General features: G+C 39.4%; 1 protein-coding gene across 1 annotated transcript in view; it reads right to left on the bottom strand.

Moving 5' to 3' along the window:
- Positions 1 to 16800, bottom strand: part of UNC13B (unc-13 homolog B) — a 210935-nt gene extending 194135 nt beyond the window's left edge. Inside the window, exon 1 of the mRNA XM_024763008.1 lies at positions 16552 to 16800. Within this exon, the coding sequence (XP_024618776.1) occupies positions 16552 to 16573 (22 nt within the window). The 5' untranslated portion in view covers positions 16574 to 16800. The remainder of the gene's footprint in view (positions 1 to 16551) is intronic.
- Between the last annotated feature and the right edge of the window lie 4602 nt (positions 16801 to 21402).

The following is a 21402-nucleotide window of genomic DNA, read 5'->3' as shown; positions in this document are numbered from 1 at the left end:
AATGTCTAGGTTGAAGCTCTGGTTCCATATTATAAAAACCGACGCTCAATAATTCTACTTTCTGGTTTTTTAACCTATGTCTACACTGAACTGAATTTTCATCTTACTGGAAATCCTGGAAGATCACCTAAGTAGGTTAAGCCCTAGTTCTCAGAAAGTTCATTGTTCTCTAGACCTCAAAACAATGTGTTATTTTTAATAGATACCATTGAGTATTTAATCTGTGCCATGAATTGTACACTAAACTTTGTAAAGAAATGTGTGTTATTATTTAAATATTTTAAACATACAGAAAAAAATTATGACCGCCCCTGTACCTAACAGCTAGACTGACCAGATCTCAACATTTTGCTATATTTGTTTCAGATCTTTTTTTCCCCCAAGATTTAATAATACATTAAAGATACAATTAAAATACCTACTTAATCCCATTCCTTCCCTCCCTCCCTCTCTTGAAGTATCCATTATCCCAACAGTGATATGTGTCATTCCAGGCCAAAATTTTTTTACTACATATATTTGTGTCCATAAACAATATATAGTACTGTTTGGATGTTTCTAAATGTTAAATATATGGCATCAAACTGTATCTGTCTGCAACTTGCTTTTCTACCCTTTTTGGTTTGAGATTTATCATTATTGATAAATGAAGCTTAGTTTATTCATTTAACTTAGTTCAGTTTAGCATTCTATTTGATGAACATACCACAATTTATTTATCCAAACATCTACCGCGGGACTTTTAGGTTCTTTCCAAATTCTTGCCATTCAGATAATGCTCCAATGAACATCCTCCTGCATGTCTCCTTTGACATAAGCACATGGATTGGAACTCATTAGGATGTAAAGTATACATATCTCAACTTTACTAGGTATTGCCAAATTGCGCTCCAAGTGGTCATATAATCATTCACTTCCACCTACTGTGTATAAAAATTCCCCAAACAATACTTTCCCAAAAAACCTTTATGTGTTAAATAATTTTCCAAATAAGAAATAATTTTCCATGTGCAATAACATTTTGAAGTAACAAACCAGCTTTCAGTTTTATAGCTCTTGGAATAAAGACCAAATCTGTATAAATACAACAAAATCCAACAAGGCCAAAATATCCCTTATGACTTCTCCAAGGCTGTCTTTCTTTCAATGCCTATCTATGAAACAGGAGCTGTGGTAGGCACTTAATCCTAACAACATTACAGAAAAATGGTTTTCAAACTTTTTTTTAACCCAGCCTATAGTAAGAAACATATCTTACATTGCAACAAAGTTCCCATCTGCTTACATCCATGTGTATTAATATATATGTATACTATGAAACCAAAGTCTCACAGAATAATACTTTCCCTTATAGCTGCAACTCTATATCTTTTTCCCCTGATGCTGGTCACTCACTAAGCTGATTTCAAGACTAATGAATTGTACCTACAGTTTGGAAAAAACACTGCAGTACAGTGTACAACTTCCACTTTACATATTAACTAAAACAGAGGTTAAATAACTTACCCAAGGTCTCGGACTTAAATAAACAGTGAAATCTGGAATTCAAACCCAGTTTCAAAAGCCACACTTCTTGCAGTCCATAGCATTCTCTCTGCAATACACTATTAGTACTAAATCCACACCAACTGAAAGAGCTAATGCTTCAATTTATGCTCACATGAACCAAAGCAAAGAAAAATAAATTCTGTAAAAATATGGTGATATGATTAAACAAAAGTTGCAAACCAGTAATATACATATGATTTCATTCATGCATTATATTGCTGAAAGAGTCAAATATCAGTGCTAATCTTCCACGTTACTATGCTATTTATCATAACTTAAGTATGGATGAAGTATAAATATGCTACCCTGTCCTTGGAAAAAAATAACTTAATTTCTCAGAGAATCAAAAATTTACTGCCTGTGAGCTCCTTCTCAAACCAAAAGACAAACAACTTACTTACGTCAAACTTTAACTAACAAAGCCAATGACTAATTCTAAAGTAAATACAGTCCAGGTTATAACCGAGCATGTGCAAGTGTGCAAATGTATCTTTTTCAATGTTTTCTAAATAAATAAACCTCAGTTGGAATTGAGTTTACATCAATACACAACCAAATTTCTATGGTTACTATTTATTAGAAATAATTCCAGCTTGGTTACACATGGATAGCACAAGGTCAGTCTAGCCATCTATCCACCTAATTCCTCCATTAGGCAGCTCATTCAGGCTACAGTAGAATGTAAAGAAAAATTCGAACATTATTTGATTCATTTGGCTTAATGTTTTAACTTCAATACCAAAAATTATTATAGTAAAATCTCTTACTTTGCACATATATCATAACTACTTCTTGGTCTTTATTAAAATCCATTAAATATCCCACAAGGGAGCCCACAGGTTATTAATTGCTCATAAATAGCTGATACATACACACACTAAATCAAATCAAATGTTTATTGAGCATTACTTATTATGTGAAAGATTCTGTGGCCCTGTTTAAAATATCTCAAACTAGCTACAAGCTAGAATTACTCATTAATATGTGTGTGGGCGCACATCCACACGTGCTTGTGGTATAGTTTTTAACAACTCCCTCCTCCAGTTGCAACAAAAAGTATAGACCTAGATCTCAAGAAAGGTAGAGAACAAGTTTTCTGGATTTTATGGAAATAGCATTTACAGATCATAGCAAGAAACACCAGTTAACACCCTGACAGGAGAACAGAGGTTGTAAGTGACTTTAGACTGGAGTTCTGCTAGAAATGTCTGGATCATTCCAACCAAAGCAACAGCTACTGACACCACAAAGACATGTTTTGCAACTAATCCTCAAATATCAAATACTGGTATCATTTCATTTCAATGAGTTATTATGATTTCATTACAGTGATCTCTTTTGGTTTTTTTAATAAATTTATTTTTTTAATTATTTTAGCCTGCATTGGGTCTTCGTTGCGGTGCACGGGCTTCTCACTGTGGTGGCTTCTCTTGCTGCGGAGCATGGGCTCTAGACGCGTGGGCTTCAGTAGTTGTGGCACGTGGGCTCTAGAGTGCAGGCTCAGTAGTTGTGGTGCACAGGCCTAGTTGCTCCATGGCATGTGGGATCTTCCTGGACCAGGGCTCGAACCCGTGTCCCCTGCATTGGCAGGCGGATTCTTTTTTTTTTTTTTTCTGTTGCGGTACGCGGGCCTCTCACTGTTGTGGCCTCTCCCGTTGCGGAGCACAGGCTCCGGACGCACAGGCCCAGCAGCCATGGCTCACGGGCCCAGACACTCCACGGCATGTGGGATCCTCCCGGACCAGGGCACGAACCCGCGTCCCCTGCATTGGCAGGCAGATTCTTAACCACTGCGCCACCAGGGAAGCCCCGCCAAAGACTCTTAAACCCCTTTAATATGATGCCTACTTTCACACTACTCTAATGAAACTTGCTCTAGTTTTCAAATCCAATGACATTGTTTTTCTTTATTCTCAACCAGTATCATTCATCTCTATCATTTGATCGTTCCTTCTTGAAACTCCCTTTAGTCTAGGCTTCAGACACTGACACAGCACCTCCATTTTCCTACAGTTCTGATCACACCTATCAATTCTTCTGCCCATTCCCATAGGTACAGCATTAGCTCATTTTTCTCCTCTATTATCCTCTATGTACAATTTTATTCACGCTAATGGCTTTATTACCAAATAACTACAACTCCCAAAATTTATCTCTAATGCAGGCTTCTCTACTAAGCTACAGATCTACATTTTCAGGTACCATTTTCAAGGGTGATCTGCAACAAGACAAATACTTCCCAACTCAACGTATTTTTTACGTAACTTATCTTACAGACACCATGAACTCAGCTGAACCTAACAATTTTCCTTCCTCTCTATATATTTTCTTCCTCAATTGAGAAGTCTAGGATGACTTTCTGACTTAGATAAATAGATGTCACAGAGCAGGATGAAGATCATTAACACTATTTTCATATTAAAATAAGTGCTCACTCAATGCCTGGGATAGTGCTAATCATCTTCCCAATTATCTCAGCAATACTTTGCTATAGCTATTTTCACCATCTCTAGTACTACTACCTTAGTACAAGCCTTTATCCATCTCTCACCTGGACACTCCAAGTGGACCCCCTGCTTCCACTGTTGCTAGCCATGGCTTCCCACTCCAGTCCATTCACCACAAACTGGACATTTGCAAAATATAAATCAAAGCATCTTTGATTTATAGTCTCTGCCTACCACTCTTCCAATAACCCCTTCCTTTTCTCCTTCACCTCAAAATATTTGCTTCCAACTCACTTTGCATGAAAAACTTACCTCAGGTCTCTGATGGATGGTTCCTTCTCATCAATCAGGTCTCAGCTCAAATGTTACCTCCTCAATGAGGCCTTCCTTGAAAATCCTCCTTCAAATAGCTCTCCCACTCAGATCACTCTCAATCCCTTTATCCGACTTTCTTACCTTCACTGTATTTATCATTGCCTGAAATCATATTATTTTTTATTTGTGTATCTCCTTTTAATAGGAGCTTCATAAATACTTTGAATAGATGTATAAATTTTAAAGATGTAGAAATTAAGGTTCAATGACATTAAGTAACATATGTAAGTTGTGGAGCTGATATATTCACCAACTGAGGTCTGCCTAAAAACCAAAACTTTTAACATCTACCCTATATCACACTAGTAAAGCATAGTAAGAGTAAAAGTTAGAAAGACAGACTGGGGAATATAATCAGATAGTCAGATAATGAAGTTTGAAATTATAAAAGCAGAGCACCATTCCAAGGAGTGACATGCTCTATGATGTGATCATGGGTTTAGATGGCTGAAATGAAGTGGACAGAGGTTTATATCTGTATCATTCACCGCCCTCTCCTTGGCAACCAGACTTCTTGTATCCATTTGCAGATGAAGGCTCTACAAATCTGGCTCATAACTAATAACAGTAGACAGAAACACAAGTGAGCTAGCCCTTTGAATCATCTTTATCCCACTTTGAATCACATGTAAAAGCAATTACCTTCCCACTGCCCAGCCCCTCCTTAGTTGCTAGGCAGATCTTCCTCATTCATGGCCCTCTGGCCTCTTCTCAATATCACTCATAGTAAAACACTATGGAAATTAATAAAGCAAACAGTTGTAAGAGAAAATTAATAGCCTAACACAATCCACAGGCCTATTTGTTCTACAGTCTCAAATAAGTACTAAGAACTAAATGGACAGAAATAGAAGAATAGAATTTTTAAAAAGATTTTTCTTTTTGGAAAGCTGTACTTCCTAGTGATTAAGAATTGATTTTTCCCTATGTTATATATTTAGCAGAATACAGTTTGTATACATACACCATAACACAAACTTTCTCCTGTCATATTTTTACCACATATTTTATCACTATGGGGTTCACTAGCACAAAAAAAAAGAAGTCCTGATAACTCATTTTCCTTTGATGTCATGGGCTGCTCTCAAATGTTCAGTGGATAGTTGCTTTTGGAGATTACACCTGAGAATTACCAGTTCATTTTTACTGAAGAGACAAATAGAAGAATGCAACAATTTCCTTTATGAAGCTGAACACAAAATTCTACCACATGCCTACATTTTTATTTCATTTCTCAGTAATCACAGAAAGGATCACAACAAAGCATGAAATGCAAAGCTGGTTATCTAAGCTTCCTCATCAGAAGCAGCTACACCTAAGTATTCTATACAGAAGGAAGTAAGTTATTTTTCAATAGCCCTAGGAAAATGGAGCTCACTGCTCTTCTGTGACAGTTCAAATCTCATCAAAAAATTTGGTCCTTTAGTAACCTCCAATATTTACCTATTAGTTGCTGTTGTTTTCAGTATTATGAAGTCATGGATTTAAGCATAGTTGATATGCTTCAATTCTTGTGGTTGTTATCCTTATTGATATTGCAACTTGCCCATCTTTGGCCATTAGGAGCCTCTCACTGATAATATCTTGATATGTATCTTTTCAGCCTTTTCCCCCATATAGTTACATACCATTTGACCATTCTCCTCACCCCTTTTTTCTTTTCTCATTGAGCTCCATTTTCACATGCATTTTCTCATGTCAGTAATTTTTTTTAATTTTTTAGGTTGCAATTTCAGACTTACAGAAAAGTTGCAAAAATAAAAATGTTAACTGATCTCTTTAGAAAATGATATTCTTTTTTAAAAGTATGTAATGCCACTAAGTTCAGGGGCTATGCTGTTATCTTGTTCAGCATCATAAACATGAACTCAATATTTCTTTCAAAAAATGAGGGCCGGGCTTCCCTGGTGGCGCAGTGGTTGAGAGTCCGCCTGCCAATTCAGGGGACACGGGTTCGTGCCCCGGTCCAGGAAGATCCCACATGCTGCGGAGCGGCTGGGCCCGTGACTCATTTTGAGCATAACGGATCTCGTCAGGTCATTAAAAAAAAAAAAAAGACATTACCAAGCCTACAGGATTAACATGTAAAAAGTATGTATTAATGCCTGTGAAGTAGTTTGAGAACCTGGCCAAATTCCCTTTTTTTAAAAAATGAATATTAGGAATACAGTTACTAGGAGGTAGGTTTTGGAAAACTGTTTTATATTATCAGCTACAGTTGAACATAACCAATGACCAAGAAATTTTAATCCCAGATATATATATATCAGATAGACATACAAAGGTAGGACTAAAAGATACAAAGTACATTTGGAGTGGTATTATAAAATCATAGTCCAAGATGGAAAGCAAAAATGTCCAGCAAAGGTAAATAAACTGTGGCATATTCATACAATGAGATACTACACAGTAATAAAAATAAACTACTGCTAAATGCATCAAGAGGAGGCATCTGACAAGCATAATGTTAAGCAGAAGCAGCCCAAAAGAAATATCTTATAATTCCATTTATGAAAAGTTCAATATGTCAATAATACCTCAATTTTAAAAAGCTCAAAAACAGGCAAAATATACTCTATCTTGCTATGAACCTAAAACTGCTCTTAAAAAATAAAGTTAATTAATTTTTTAAAAACAGCTAAACTACAGTGTTAGAGTAGGATAATGTTACCTTTGGGAAGATGGAAGGGAGTAATGACTGAGAGGAAGGGTATGGTGGGCTTCTGGGGTGTTAGTAGTATTCTATTTCTTGACCTAGGTGGTGGTCACATGAGTGTGTTCACTTTGTGATAATCCAGTGAGCCATACAAGTTAAGATTTGTGTATTTTCTTTTTTTTTTTTTTTTTTTGGTGTACCCGGTACAGATTGCCAAAAAACACATGAAAGGATTCTCAACATCACTAATTATTACAGAAATGCAAATCAAAACTACAATGAGGTATCACCTCACACCAGTCAGAATGGCCATCATCAAAAAATCTACAAACAATAAATGCTGGAGAGGCTATGGAGAAAAGGGAACCCTCTTGCACTGTTGGTGGAAATGTAAATTGATACAGCCACTATGGAGAACAGTATGGAGGTTCCTTAAAAAACTAAAAATAGAACTACCATACAACCCAGCAATCCCACTACTGGACATATACCCTGAGAAAACCATAATTCAAAAAGAGTCATGTACCACAATGTTCATTGCAGCTCTATATACAATAGCCAGGACATGGAAGCAACCTAAATCGTCCATCGACAGATGAATGGATAAAGAAGATGTGGTACATATATACAATGGAATATTACTCAGCCATAGAAAGAAACAAAATTGAGTTCTCTGTGGTGAGGTGGATGGATCTAGAGTCTGTCACACAGAGTGAAGTAAGTCAGAAAGAGAAAAACAAATACTGTATGCTAACACATATATATGGAATCTAAAAAAAAAAAAAAAGGTTCTGAAGAACCTAGGTGCAGGACAGGAATGCAGACATAGAGAATGGACTTGAGGACACTGCGGGGGGAAGGGTAAGCTGGGACAAAGTGAGAGAGTGGCATGGACACATATACACTATCAAATGTAAAATAGATAGCTAGTGGGAAGCAGTCATGTAGCACAGGAAAATCAGCTCGGTGCTTCGTGACCACCTAGAGGGGTGGGACTGGGAGGGTGGGATGGAGACCAAGACGGAGGAGATATGGGGATATATGTATATGTATAGCTGATTCACTTTGTTATAAAGCAGAAACTAACATGCCATTGTAAAGCAATTATAGTCCAATAAAGATATCAAAAATGTAATAAAATAATTAAAAAATTAAAATGAATGAATAATCAGAAAAAGATTTGTGTATTTTAATATACATGTTATAAGTCAATAAAAAAATTTTAATATACAACTATCAAATCTTCTCTGAACTTTATTAAAGACAGTCCACTATAAGGTATGTATAAAACACCTCCCAAACTTAAAGAATCTTGCTTTAAAAGTTAGAAAAAATAGTGTGGTATTTCCCTGCTCTAGCAGGAACTTAACTTACTCTGCTTATCCCAAATCAGACCTAATAATCCTAATGGATTCTGAGTCTATCTAAGAAAGGAGATATTTTAAGACCTATGTAGATTGCTTGGGCTCTTATCTACTACATACAAGCACAGAGAAGGTACTCAACAAATATTTACTAAAGATACACAGCCCAAACTAAACAAACTCAGATAGCAAAATCTGAAATATCTAGCACTGGTAAAATAGGATAAACACTCAGTCTGTTGGCCTAGAGTGCAACTTCCAGAAACCCCACCTCTAGAAACTAAAAAAATTACAGAATGTACCGCTTATAAGGAAGAACACAATTTATGACACTATCTTTGGCAGAGGAAATTGGTCCTTTCCCCCTTCTGCCTAGCTCAGACAAGGCACAATCAACTTCCTGATGCCATAGCTAAGCAAAAGACACCCAGAAGCTACTCTGCCTGTAAGGGCAGGGACTACTTGAACCATGTTGTGATGAAAACGTAGCAGCAAGGATTTAGCTGAGGCAGATGACAATGTTGGAGAAATAAGATGAGAAGAAAGCACTTGAGCAACCTGTTCTTATACCTAAAAACTCTAAAATCATTACTATTCCTACTTTCCAGAGTGGCAGTGAATCAAAATATATCTTTGGAGTCTCCCCAGGCTAGAATTAACCCACAATCAATAGGTGTCCTGAGTGTCCATCAGAGTTCACCTCCTAAGAGTTTCCCAGTAGTATCTGTTCAGTTAGTTAGATGGCTGATATGTAGTGATAAATTATGATAAGCTTTTCTAAGGGCAAGTCACAACATACATTGACTTGGTATAGTTCTCATCACTAGTGACATTGTTTTGTTCTGTTTTAAAAACACAAGTAATAAATGTTCAATATAGAAAAAATAATTTTTAAATAATACAAAGAAGATAAACAAGAAAAGTACAGGAAAATCACAGGTCAAACTTAAAAGAGCTGAGGTCTTTGGTATTTCTGGTAAGCATAAAATATTACCTACTGGTGAAGGACCTGCTTCTAATAGAGGATTACTGATATGAGAGTTGGTTTGCTAATGGGTCCAGGTGAGTATAATTATTACGCCAAGAAAACAGCAATGAGCAAATCACACAGAAAGACCAGGTGGAAAGCTGATTGGCGATCTCCAAACATAATAAAACCATCTACAGGGATGTTCATTGTAGCATTGTTTATAGTAGCAAAATTATAAATTATATTGTTTATAAAGGCAAAATTTATAATAGTAAAAAAAATTCTGATCATCAATATGAAACTGGTTAAATTATATATGCTCATATAAGGGAATAGTACTCCATAGCCAGTAAAATGAACGATTTAAACTCACATAAGCTGATAGGAGGGACCCCCTTCGTGGTCCAGGGGTAAAGAATCCGCCTTACAGTGCAAGGGACACGGGTTCCATCCCTGGTCGGGGAACTGAAATCCCATATGCCACGGGGCAACTAAGCCCTCGCGCCACAACTACTGAGCTCACGTGCCTCAACTGGAGAGCCTGAGTGCTGCAAACTACAGAGCCCACGGGCCCTGGAGCCTGCACGCCACAACTAGAGAGAAGCCCACGCGCCCCAAGGAAGAGCCCGTGCGCTGCAACTAAGACCCAATGCAGCCAAAAATAAATAAATAAAATAAATAAATAATAAATCTTTTTCAAAAAAGCTTATAGGAAAATATATCATTAAGCTCTTTAAAAAGTTGAATAATATTGTATACCTCCAACTGTAGAATCTATATAGTCATACCTAATGAAAATTTCTATGATGGCCAAGAAAGAGTAAACAGTAGTTACCTCTGGGGAGTAAGAATAGGGAATGGAGACAGGAGAACTTTTTCCTTTAACTTCACATCCTAAATTGTTTGAATTTCTTATCATGCATATATATTATCTCTATAATAAAAACAAAACAATGAAAGCAATGAACAAAAAACTTAACAATGGTGTTGAGTGGGTGGTAGGACCATGATGATTTTTATTCTTTTTACACTTTTCTGCATTTTCTCAATTTTCTATGATTAACAATATATTAGCATATATTGCTTTTTATACCTCCAAGACTATTTTTTTGTTTTTGATTTTTTAACAAGTCAAGTGTAGTCACTTCTGGTTCAAATTAGGGAGAGAAATCCAGCGCTCAGTTATAAACACTGTGGCAGTTACAAAGAAATATGGAAAGACTCAATTCTCAAAATGCTTATTTGTTTGGAGAAAACAGTCATGAACACCAAGACAACAAAAGTTAAAGAAAATCATTGATTTAATTTACTGGAGTTGCTTATGTGGTACTGGCTCCTATGGAAGCAAAAAGATATCAGTATTGTGAAGAAAGCTGTGCCGAATGTTTGAAGAAAGACTAAGTGAATTCTATAAAAGGGTGTTTTTTAAAATTCAAGTCTAACGTCCCACTCAACGTCAAAATTCCTTTTACCACTCATTCAGTCTCTGCTTAAAGTATCCTATGTCAAAAAATCCTCAAAAGTAGTCCATGCCATTAGTTAAGAACAACTCTGTTAAAGTTCTTCCTTATGTTAAGCTAAAATCTAATTTCCTATCATTTTCAATCACTGGTCAACTTGTCCTAGTTCTGTCCCCTGGAGCGACAGTTTAGACAATTTTCATTTACTATTATGATCCTCCCCCCTCTTAAATCTTCTCAAGAACTAAACCTCTCAATTCATCAAATGGTTTCTACACCATTATTCTAATTAGTCTTCTCTGAAGAAATTCCAGTTTCTCAGTGTGCCTCTTAGAATCAAATACCCTGACTGAACACAAAATTCCAGAACTGATCTGACTAGTGCTTTTATCTCCTTTGTTTGGGTCACCATGAGCACAGCACAAGACTAGTTGCTAGGCGGTATACAATTCATTGTCAATTTAGTGGCACTGTTCAGACCATAAGTAATTTATGTTTTAAAGCATTTAAGAGTTTAAAGAGTGTAAAGAAGAAAGATCACTGTGGACTGAGGAACTGAGGACATTTTCAACAATAAAAGTTGAGACTGTAAGCTGGGAAATGAAGAATACATTTTTGATAAGCGGAAAACACAAAAAGACTATTTCAGAGAGTATAAATGTGGAACACTGCCAAGGCAGGAATGAACAAAGTTAGTGCTAATAAGGATAGGCAAGAACATAGGACCAAAAGGAGGGCTGGAGTCAGACTACTGAGAGCCCTTAACCTGCAGGGAATAGGCAGGTTAGACCAAGAAATTGACTTCTTGATTGAGATATCTGGAGATGATTAAATCAATACCAGTTTGCCAAATTCTACATCAGGTTAAATACTGTTTGAAATTTTTTTCTAAATTGAGGTATAATTTACAATGTTGTGTTAGTTACAAGCGTACAGCAAAGTGATTCAGTTATAATATATATGTATTCTTTTTCAGATCTCTTTTCCATTATAGGTTATTATGAGATATTGAGTATACTTTCCCATGCTATATAATAGGTCCTTGTTGTTTATTTATTTTATATATAGTAGTATGTATATGTTAATCCCAAACTCCTAATTTATCTCTCTCCCCCAATCCCCTTTGGTAACCACAAATTGTTTTCTTTTTTTTTTTTAATATTTATTTAATTTATTTATGGCTGCGTTGGGTCTTTGTTGCTGCACGTGGGCTTTCTCTAGTTGCGGCGAGCGGGGGCTGCTCTTGGTTGCGGTGCGTGGGCTTCTCACTGCGGTGGCTTCTCTTGTTGCGGAGCATGGGTTCTAGGTGCGTGGGCTTCAGTAGTTGTGGCACGCGGGCTTAGTTGCTCCGCGGCATGTGGGATCTTCCTGGACCAGGGCTTGAACTCGTGTCCCCTGCATTGGCAGGCGGATTCTTAACCACTGCGCCACCAGGGAAGCCCCCACAAATTGTTTTCTATGTCTGTGAGTCTATCTGTTTTGTAAGTTCATTTGTATCATTTTTTTAGATTCCACAAATAAGTGATATCATATAGTATTTGTCTTTCTCTGATTTACTTCACTTAATATGATAATCTCTAGGTCCATCTATGCTGCAAATGACATTATTTCATTCTTTTTTATGGCTGAGTAATATTCCATACTCTGTTTGTGTGTGTGTGTGTGTGTGTGTGTGTGTGTGTGTGTACATATATATCTCACATCTTCTTTATCCATTCATCTGTCGATGGACATTTAGGTTGCTTCCATGTCTTGATGATTGTAAATAGTGCTGCTATAAACACTGGGGTGCATGTATCTTTTTGAATTAGAGTTTCCTCCAGACATACGCCCAGGAGTGGGATTGCAGGATCATATGGTAACTCTATATTTAGTTTTTTAAGGAACCTCCATACTGTTTTCCACAGTGGCTGTACCAATTTACATTTCCACCAACAATGTAGGAGAGTTTCCTTTTCTCCACACCTTTTCCAGCATTTACTGTTTGTGGACCTTTTAATGATGGCCATTCTGACTAGTGGGAGGTGATACATCACTGCAGGTTTTTTGTGGGTTTTTTTGATTGATTGATTTCTATTTTGGGCTGTGTTGGGTCTTTGTTGCTGCATGTGGGCTTCTCTCTAGTTGTGGTGAGCGGGAGTTACTCTTCATTGTGGTGTGCGGGCTTCTCATTGCGGTGGCTCCTCTTGTTGCAGAGCACGGGCTCTAGGTATGCGGGCCTCAGTAGTTGTGCCTCGATGGCTCTAGGCAGGCGGGCCTCAGTAGTTGTGCCTTGTGGCTCATGGGCTTAGTTGCTCCACGGCATGTGGGATCTTCCTGGACCAGGGCTTGAACCCGTGTCCCCTGCATTGGCAGGTGGATTCTCAACCACTGTGCCACCAGGGAAGCCCTATCACTGCAGTTTTGATTTGCATTTCTCTGATAATTAGCAATGTTGAGCATCTTTTCATGTGCCTATTGTCCACCTGTATGGCTTCTTTGGAGAAATATCTGTTTAGGTCTTCTGCCCATTTTTTGATTGGGTTGTTTATTTTTTGTTATTGAGTTGTATGAGCTGTTTGTATATTTTGGAAATTAAGGTATTGTCAGTCACATCGTTTGCAAATATTTTCTCCCATTCTGTGGGTTTTCTTTTCATTTTGTTTATGGTTTCCTTTGCTGTGCAAAAGCTTTTAAGTTTCATTAGGTCCCATTTGTTTATTTTTATTTCCATTACTCTAGATAAAAGTATTGCTGCAATTTATGTCAAAGAGTCTTCCGCCTATGTTTTCCTCTAAGAGTTTTATAGTATCTGGTCTTACATTTAGGTCTTTAATCCATTTTGAGTTTATTTTTCTATACGGGTTAGAGAATGTTCGAATTTCATTCTTTTACATGGAGCTGTCCAATTTTCCCAGCACCACTTATTGAAGAGACTGTCTTTTCTCCATTGTATAGTTTTGCCTCCTTTGTTGTAGATTAATTGACCATAGGTGTGTGAGCTTATTTCTGGGCTTTCTATCCTGTTCCATTGATCTATATGTCTGTTTTCGTGCCAGTACCATACTGTTTTGATTACTGTAGCTTTGTAGTATAGTCTGAAGTCAGGGAGCATGATTCCTCCAGCTCTGTTCTTCTTTCTCAAAATTGTTTTGGCTATTTGGGGTTTTTTCTGTCTCCATACAAATTTTAAGGTTTTTTTGTTCTAGTTCTGTGACAACTGCCATTGGTAATTTGATAGGGATTGCACTGAACCTGTAGATTGCCTTGGGTAGTATGGTCAATTTAAGAATATTGATTCTTCCAATCCAAGAACACAGTATGTCTTTGACTACATGGAAAAAGTTTCTAATTCAATTCTACTCCAAGATGAACTGAAATTGAGTTATTATATAATATCATTACACAGGTTTCTTTCTGAATATGAACAACATTCCTAACTGCCAAAATATAATACAAGGAATGTCACTTTAAAAAGATTTATTTTTCAGGGCTTCCCTGGTGGCGCAGTGGTTGAGAATCTGCCTGCCAATGCAGGGGACACGGGTTCGAGCCTTGGTCTGGGAAGATCCCACATGCTGCGGGGCAACTAGGCCTGTGAGCCACAATTACTGAGCCTGTGCGTCTGGAGCCCGTGCTCCGCAACAAGAGAGGCTGTGATAGTGAGAGGCCCGCGCACCGCAATGAAGAGTGGCCCCCGCTTGCCACAACTAGAGATAGCCCTTGCACAGAAACGAAGACCCAACACAGCCAAAAATAAATTAAATAAATAAATAAATATTTTTTTAAAAAAAGATTTATTTTTCAGCTTGGTGCTTTGTGATGACCTAGAGGGGTAGGATAGGGAGGAAGGGAGGGAGGCTCTAGAGGGAGGGGATATGGGGACATATGTATGCATATGGATGATTCACTTTCTTGTACAACAGAAACTAACACAGTACTGTGAAGCAATTATACTCCAATAAAGATCTATGAAAATAATAATAATAAATAACAAAAATATTTTAAAAATAAAAAGATTTATTTTGATCCATTTCTGTAAGTTTCTCCAGCATGAATACCTTGCCATTTAATATGACTACTTCTGTACAAGGTAGCCACTTGTTTCCATAATTAATAATCTTCAGGATCTACATTCAAAAGACAATGACCTGCTGGTCTCCAATCCTCCAGGTTCAAAAGGAGAAATATGACTAATGTAACATTAAAGAGAAAGAGTTTAGTTAGCTAACAGAATTTCTAGAAAATGAAAGCTTCCTGATATGAGAACAAATGAAAACAGCAGCAGCTCCTTCTCTAAAGTTTAAATTCAATTAAATAGGAATTTCTGGTTCAATAATGCTCCTGCCTGAAGAATCTTGCATAAGGGCTAGTTCTGTAATACAGTGTGGCAGCAGAGATTTAAACTGTCCAATAGACATTGCAAAACCCAACCTCTCCCAAATCCTGCTACTCAACAGCAGGGATCTAAAGGAAATAATAGATTCCCAGCTGCTGAGAGAAAATGTCTTACTAAAATCAAAGCAAAATTCTCATTAATGAAAAATCAACCATGAAAGAAGAAAATTTCTGTGTGTCTCATAATCCCTGGAAAGAGCCAAATCCATTCTGGGTTAAAGCAGATTTAACAACAGCGGAAGAGAAGAGAGGAAATCAGTTCCATTTGCCAGAAGCTGGGGGAAACGCTTAACAGAGATCACAAACAACAATGCTTCTAATCCATAGAGCCAAAAGAAACATGAACTCTATCCAGTAAAAGGTGCCAGGAAAAGGTTCTTGTGGATAAATTCTCTCACTCACAACGAAGCCACCTTATTCCACCTAGCTCAACACAGATGTGATAGGCTGTAACTTGAATTTCCCAAGATCAAATTCAATGGGTAATCCAAACCCTGCTTTTTCTGATCAGATAATCTCTAAAATCACAGTCCCTGCATTCATTCAAAACCAGCATTGAGCTTCTACTACGTCGGGCACCCGGAATACAAAAACCATTAAGAAACAGTCTCTACCCTCATGGAGCTTAGTCCATGCACCTTGCCTCATCTTAAATCCCAAAGCTCTTGCCTTAAAATATTTTCTTAGGTGGGTCAGTGGAAAGGCAATAAAGGACTTCACCTTTAGTTACTGTGATAGAAGTAAATAGATAAATCATACTTCTTATGCTCTGCTCCAAAAGGAGAGAAGCCGACACACCTTTCCAAGTCGAATATGAGCACATTCTTAGCCTAGAACCCACAGAAGGAGCAGGGGACAAAGACAAGCAATAAAGGGGTGCAAGCCAAGAAATACGCTGGAAGAAGGGATGTGACAGCTGTACCACTACACGTTCAAAGCGTGACTAAAAAGAACCTGCTACTAAGCCGACTGAGGTTTTACGGTGCAGGGAGAAGGAAGAAAAGAATAGGGGGCTGCCCGCTATGAACAGACGCCAACTATCCGCGGTCCCTAGCTCGTTCACTCTCGCTAGAGGAGAGCGCCAGACACTGTTTAATAGGATCTGGGCCTGCCGGCCAACAACACTGTCACATGGCCACCGGAACGGAGAGCTAACAGTCCCTCAAAGGAGCATGAGGAAAAACAAGAGAGAATGGAAAGAACTCTTTAAACGTTCAAAAATGAGTTAACATAATGGTTCCCCGAAGCACGGATGGGACGTAAAGTTTGGAAAAGGTGATAACCCGACGCCCACTGGAAGCCCGTGGAGACCCCAGGGAGACGTCCGCCCTTGCACCCCAGTCCGCGCACTCACCGCGCACACAGAGCAACGACATGGCCGAGGCGCCGGCGAGCCTCCGCCGCGTCCCAGCCCCGCAGCTGCGCCGGGCCGCTCCCTCTTTCCTCTCAGCAGGTGCAGCAGCTGTTCCCGCTATCGACCCCACGGGTCTCGCCGCTCCTCATGGTCCCCTTCGCAGGCAGCCTCCCGCCGCTCCCTCGGACCCGCTCCAATTTTCACCGTCTGAGCGGGCTCCCGATAGTGGTGAGTACCGGCCGGCAGGCGGGAGACTGGGCGCGGCACCGCGGCGCCATCGCTGAGAGGCAAGAGCGACCGGGACACCCTCCCCTCACTCCAGCCGGGATCCGGGAGAGCGCCGGGACAGAGCCAACCCGTGGCGCCCCGCCTCCCAGCCAATCAACTCACGCCCAGTCCGCCGACCCCGCCCCCTCACGGGCACGTAGGAGGTGGGGTCCCCTTCCGCTTTTCTTAGTGAAAGAATGAAGGCGGCTCCGCACACTAACTAGGCTTACTGCAGAGAGGGGCGGGCTTCCCCCTCACCTGTGTGGGGCGGGAATTGAAGCCTTCTGCCCCTCTCACGTGGGCGGGGCTTCCACCCAAGAACAGATTCTTTTCATTGAGAATTTCTATCGGACTTCCTTCTGAGTCTATCCCTTGCAGCTTACTGTAACAATTTAAAAAGATCGTACCACACTTTGCTGTACACCTGAAACTAACATAATATTGTAAATCAACTATACTTCAATTTTTAAAAATGGACTTTAACAAGAAAAAAAAGCTTTTGTAACTTTGTATGGTGATGGATGGTAACTAGACTTATTGTGGTGATCAGTTTGCAGTGTATACAAATATCAAATCATTATGTTGTACACCTGAAACTAATATAATGTTATATGTCAACTATACCTCAATAAAGAAGAGGCTACTATGCTTCCCTAGTGGCGCAGTGGTTAAGGATCCGCCTGCTAATGCAGAGGACGCGGGTTCGAGCCCTGATCCGGGAAGATCACATCATGCCACGGAGCAACTAAGCCCGTGCACCGCAACTACTGAGCCTGCACTCTAGAGACCCGGAGCCACAACTACGGAGCCCACGTGCCACAGCTACTGAAGCCTGCACACCTAGAGCCCACGCACCACAAGGAAGAATAGCCCCAGCTCGCCGCAGCTAGAGAAAGCCCGTGTGCAGCAACGAAGACCCAAAGCAGCCAAAATATATATATATATATATATATATATATATATATTAAATAAATAAAAATTTTAAAAAGAATGGGCTATAGTTAATTTTTAAATAATAATAATAAACTTTAAACAAATGTCTCACCCTCCTTAAAAAAAAAAAGACAGCCTAAAGGAAGATGTCTGGAGACCTCAGTTCTCATCTAGACCTTTTTTCATGGTCTCCATTGTATTTGCAATGTCTGTACATAGTATATAGTGCCTAGTTTATAGTAATCAGTCCGTAAATGTTTTTTTTTGTTTGTTTGTTTGTTTGTTTTTGCGGTATGCGGGACTCTCACTGCTGTGGCCTCTCCCATTGCGGAGCACAGGCTCCGGATGCACAGGCTCAGCGGCCATGGCTCACTCTGAGGCATGTGGGATCCTCCCGGACCAGGGCACGAACCCGTGTCCCCTGCATCGGCAGGCGGACTCTCAACCACTGCATCACCAGGGAAGCCCCGTAAATGTTTACTGAATGAAGAATGGAGAGAAGATAGTCATTTTAAACTGAGGACTTCTGGCAGAATGATGTACATACATGCGAGGAAGTGAAAAAGACCAGAGCAGAAAACAGGAATGCACATAATATCATGTACAGATCCAACACCTCATCCACCCCAAATTTTGGATTTAATTGGTTTGTGGTAGAGCTCAGGCATCCTACCTTTTAAAAGCTCCCCAGATTATTCTGTGATGCCAGGGTTGAGCACCATTAGACTAGGTACTTTCTAAGTCCTCATTAGATCAGCTCAAGTTTCTGTGTTTGCAAGCCCTTGGCCCAGTTGGATTCTGCCTGTCAGACCCAGGGAGGGTCTATATTAATGTAACACCGTCTTTGCCCTCCAAAAACAAGCCTCGTTAGCATATGACTCCTCTCACTGGAATATAGCATTTGGAGAGAGTGACACTCCAAATGATATAAGTAGGAACCTGGAGAAGGAAAGAAGACTTGGCCTATGCAGTGTTTGTCCAAATTTGGAGAAATATCCTGAGAAAGATTTTGAGCAGGGCAGCTGAGCCAGGCTAGTTAACAAAGATGCCTGACCCTAAAAACATTGGGCATTCTCTGGGCTGCTGGAGGTTGAAATATCTAGCTATTTAGCCCAGCTGTCCTAACCTCAAGAGCAAGAGACTAAAAAGGTGTTAAACTTCTGCATTCTGGAACTAAGAATGGAGACAACAAAAAACAAACCTCTTATGGAACCAGGGATTCTCCTAGGGGATGCAGAGGCCATCCAAGAAAGGATGGAAAGTCAACCTCACTTGGAAACAGTATAGAGTAGTGGGAAACAACCTAATAAAATTGTGAAGAGCGTGAACTTTGAAACCAATCAGATTCACCTGGTATATTACCTATTGTCATGTAACAAATTACCCAAAACTTTAGTGCTTGACAACAACATTTATTATCTCACAGTTTCTGAACAACAAGGTCCTACTGTATAGCACAGAGAACTATATTCAGTAACCTATGATTAAACCCTAATGGAAAAGAATATTTTAGAAAAGAATGTATAGGTATGTATAACTGAATCACTTTGCTGTACAACAGTCATTAACACAACACTGTAAATCAATTATAGTTCAATAAAAAATTTTTAATTAAAAACAATTTTAGTGCCCTTTTTTTTTTTTTAGTGCTCTTAATATATATACAATGTGGACTTCAAAAAGTCTGTACAAGCATGTTTCCCATCAGCAACCTGGAATGATATACTGATATGTACTGTGTAACACTGAACAGGAACATTTAAAAAATCTTTGTCAATTAAAGAAATTATTTCAATATTATCTCAGTTTCTATGGGTCAGAAATCTGGGTATGGCTTAATCGAATCTCTGGTTCAAGGTTTCTTACAGACTGCAAGCAAAGTTTCAGCTTGACTGCAAAATGATCCACTTCCAATCTCACTCCTATGATTGTTGGCAGGTCTCAACTTCTCCTGGGCTCTTGAACTGAGAGGCTCAGTTCCTTCTTGGCTATTGGCTGCTCTAAGTTCCTTGTCATGTGGACCTCTCCAACATGGCAGCTTGCTTCCTCAAAGCATGCAAGGTGAGAAGGCAATAAAGTCTACTAGCAAGAGGGAAGTCACAATCTTTTGTAACTTAACAACAGAAGTGCCATCTCCTCATTTTTGCTGTATTCTATTCATCAGAAGCAAGTCACACTCAAGAAAAGGGAATTCCACAGGACATGAATACCACCAGGAGGCAGGATCATTGGGGGGCCATCTTAGAAATCTGCCTATCACACCTGGGCTTGAGTCCTAGCTCTGGTACTTGTGACCTTGGGCAAGCTACGTGACCTCTATTTCCCAGGAAATAATAACAGTATCTACTTCATAAGAGGGTTTTGAGGTTTAAATGAGGAAATGCATTTAAATTACCTGGTACAGGGGCTTCCCTGGTGGCGCAGTGGTTGGGAGTCCGCCTGCCGATGCAGGGGACACGGATTCGTGCCCCGGTCTGAGAGGATCCCACGTGCCGCAGAGCAGCTGGGCCCGTGAGCCATGGCCGCTGAGCCTGAGCGTCTGGAGCCTGTGCTCCGCGGCAGGAGAGGACACAACAGTGAGAGGCCCGCATACTGCAAAAAAAAAAAAAAATTACCTGGTACATACTAAATGCCCAATACATGTTCATTACTACTTAGGTTGTGGACATGAGGGGGGATTGCATCTGGGAGGTGAAAAGACACTAAGCAGAGCAAGAGTCAGTGTCTGAAGGTTGTGATGTAGACTCTGAGGCACCCCAGTTTCCCAGTTAAAAGTTCAGAGAAAGAAGGCACTAAGGTCCTCTGCTCTCTAGGCACTTGACCAGGACCAGTTATAATCATCAGCAAGGTAAGGATATCTTCAGAAGCAACTCAGAGATAAAAAGCCAGAGCCTTTTTGTCCCACTGTCTTCATTAGTTTTTCCAGTACACTACTTGAACGTTCTTCAGCATTTGAGTGGAATTCACACTTAGATTTAGCTGGCAGGTAGCTGACAGCTAAGACTCTTTGAGATCCAGGAAATGAGGAGGAAGGAGAGAGAGATCAAAGAAAGTAAGTAATAAAGGAAACTCAAAAATCTCAAGACAATAAAGCCAAAATACCCAGGGCTGGAATTGCTGCTGTCTTTTTGGAAACTCTCAGGCAGAAGGAGCAGAGTAAGAACCCCGTTGCAGGGGAACCCTCTACTGACTTTAGGACCACCTTTAAGTCATGCTCCAAGGCTATTAAAAGTTTGCCCTTCTTGCAAGTTCCATATCTTTGGGAAATGTTTCCCAATGTCTTCACAGAGAAATTTAATATAAATAACTCGATTCAGGACTTCCCTGGTAGTCCAGTGGTTAAGACTCTGCACTCCCACTGCAGGGGGCATGGGGTTTGACCCCTGGTTGGGAAACTAAGATCCCACATGCCACACAGTACAGCCAAAAATAAATAAATAATAAATAAATAAATAACTCATTTCAACAAATATTTATTAAATACCTTTTAAGTCAGGCATAGAGAGAGGATACAAAAGTAACAAATCATAGTTCCTATCCTTGAATAGTTTATAAGGTGATAGGAAAGGTCTATGAGAGATAATAAGAAGGAACTAAACTAGGGCAGTAAATATGGAACTGAGGGGGAAGGAAAGGGACAATCCCTCTAAC

This window comes from Neophocaena asiaeorientalis, unplaced genomic scaffold (genome assembly GCF_003031525.2).
Source record: "Neophocaena asiaeorientalis asiaeorientalis breed wild unplaced genomic scaffold, Neophocaena_asiaeorientalis_V1.1 scaffold449, whole genome shotgun sequence".
In the NCBI taxonomy this organism is placed as follows: Eukaryota; Metazoa; Chordata; class Mammalia; order Artiodactyla; family Phocoenidae; genus Neophocaena; species Neophocaena asiaeorientalis.
This window is presented reverse-complemented; position numbering and strand designations above follow the sequence as displayed.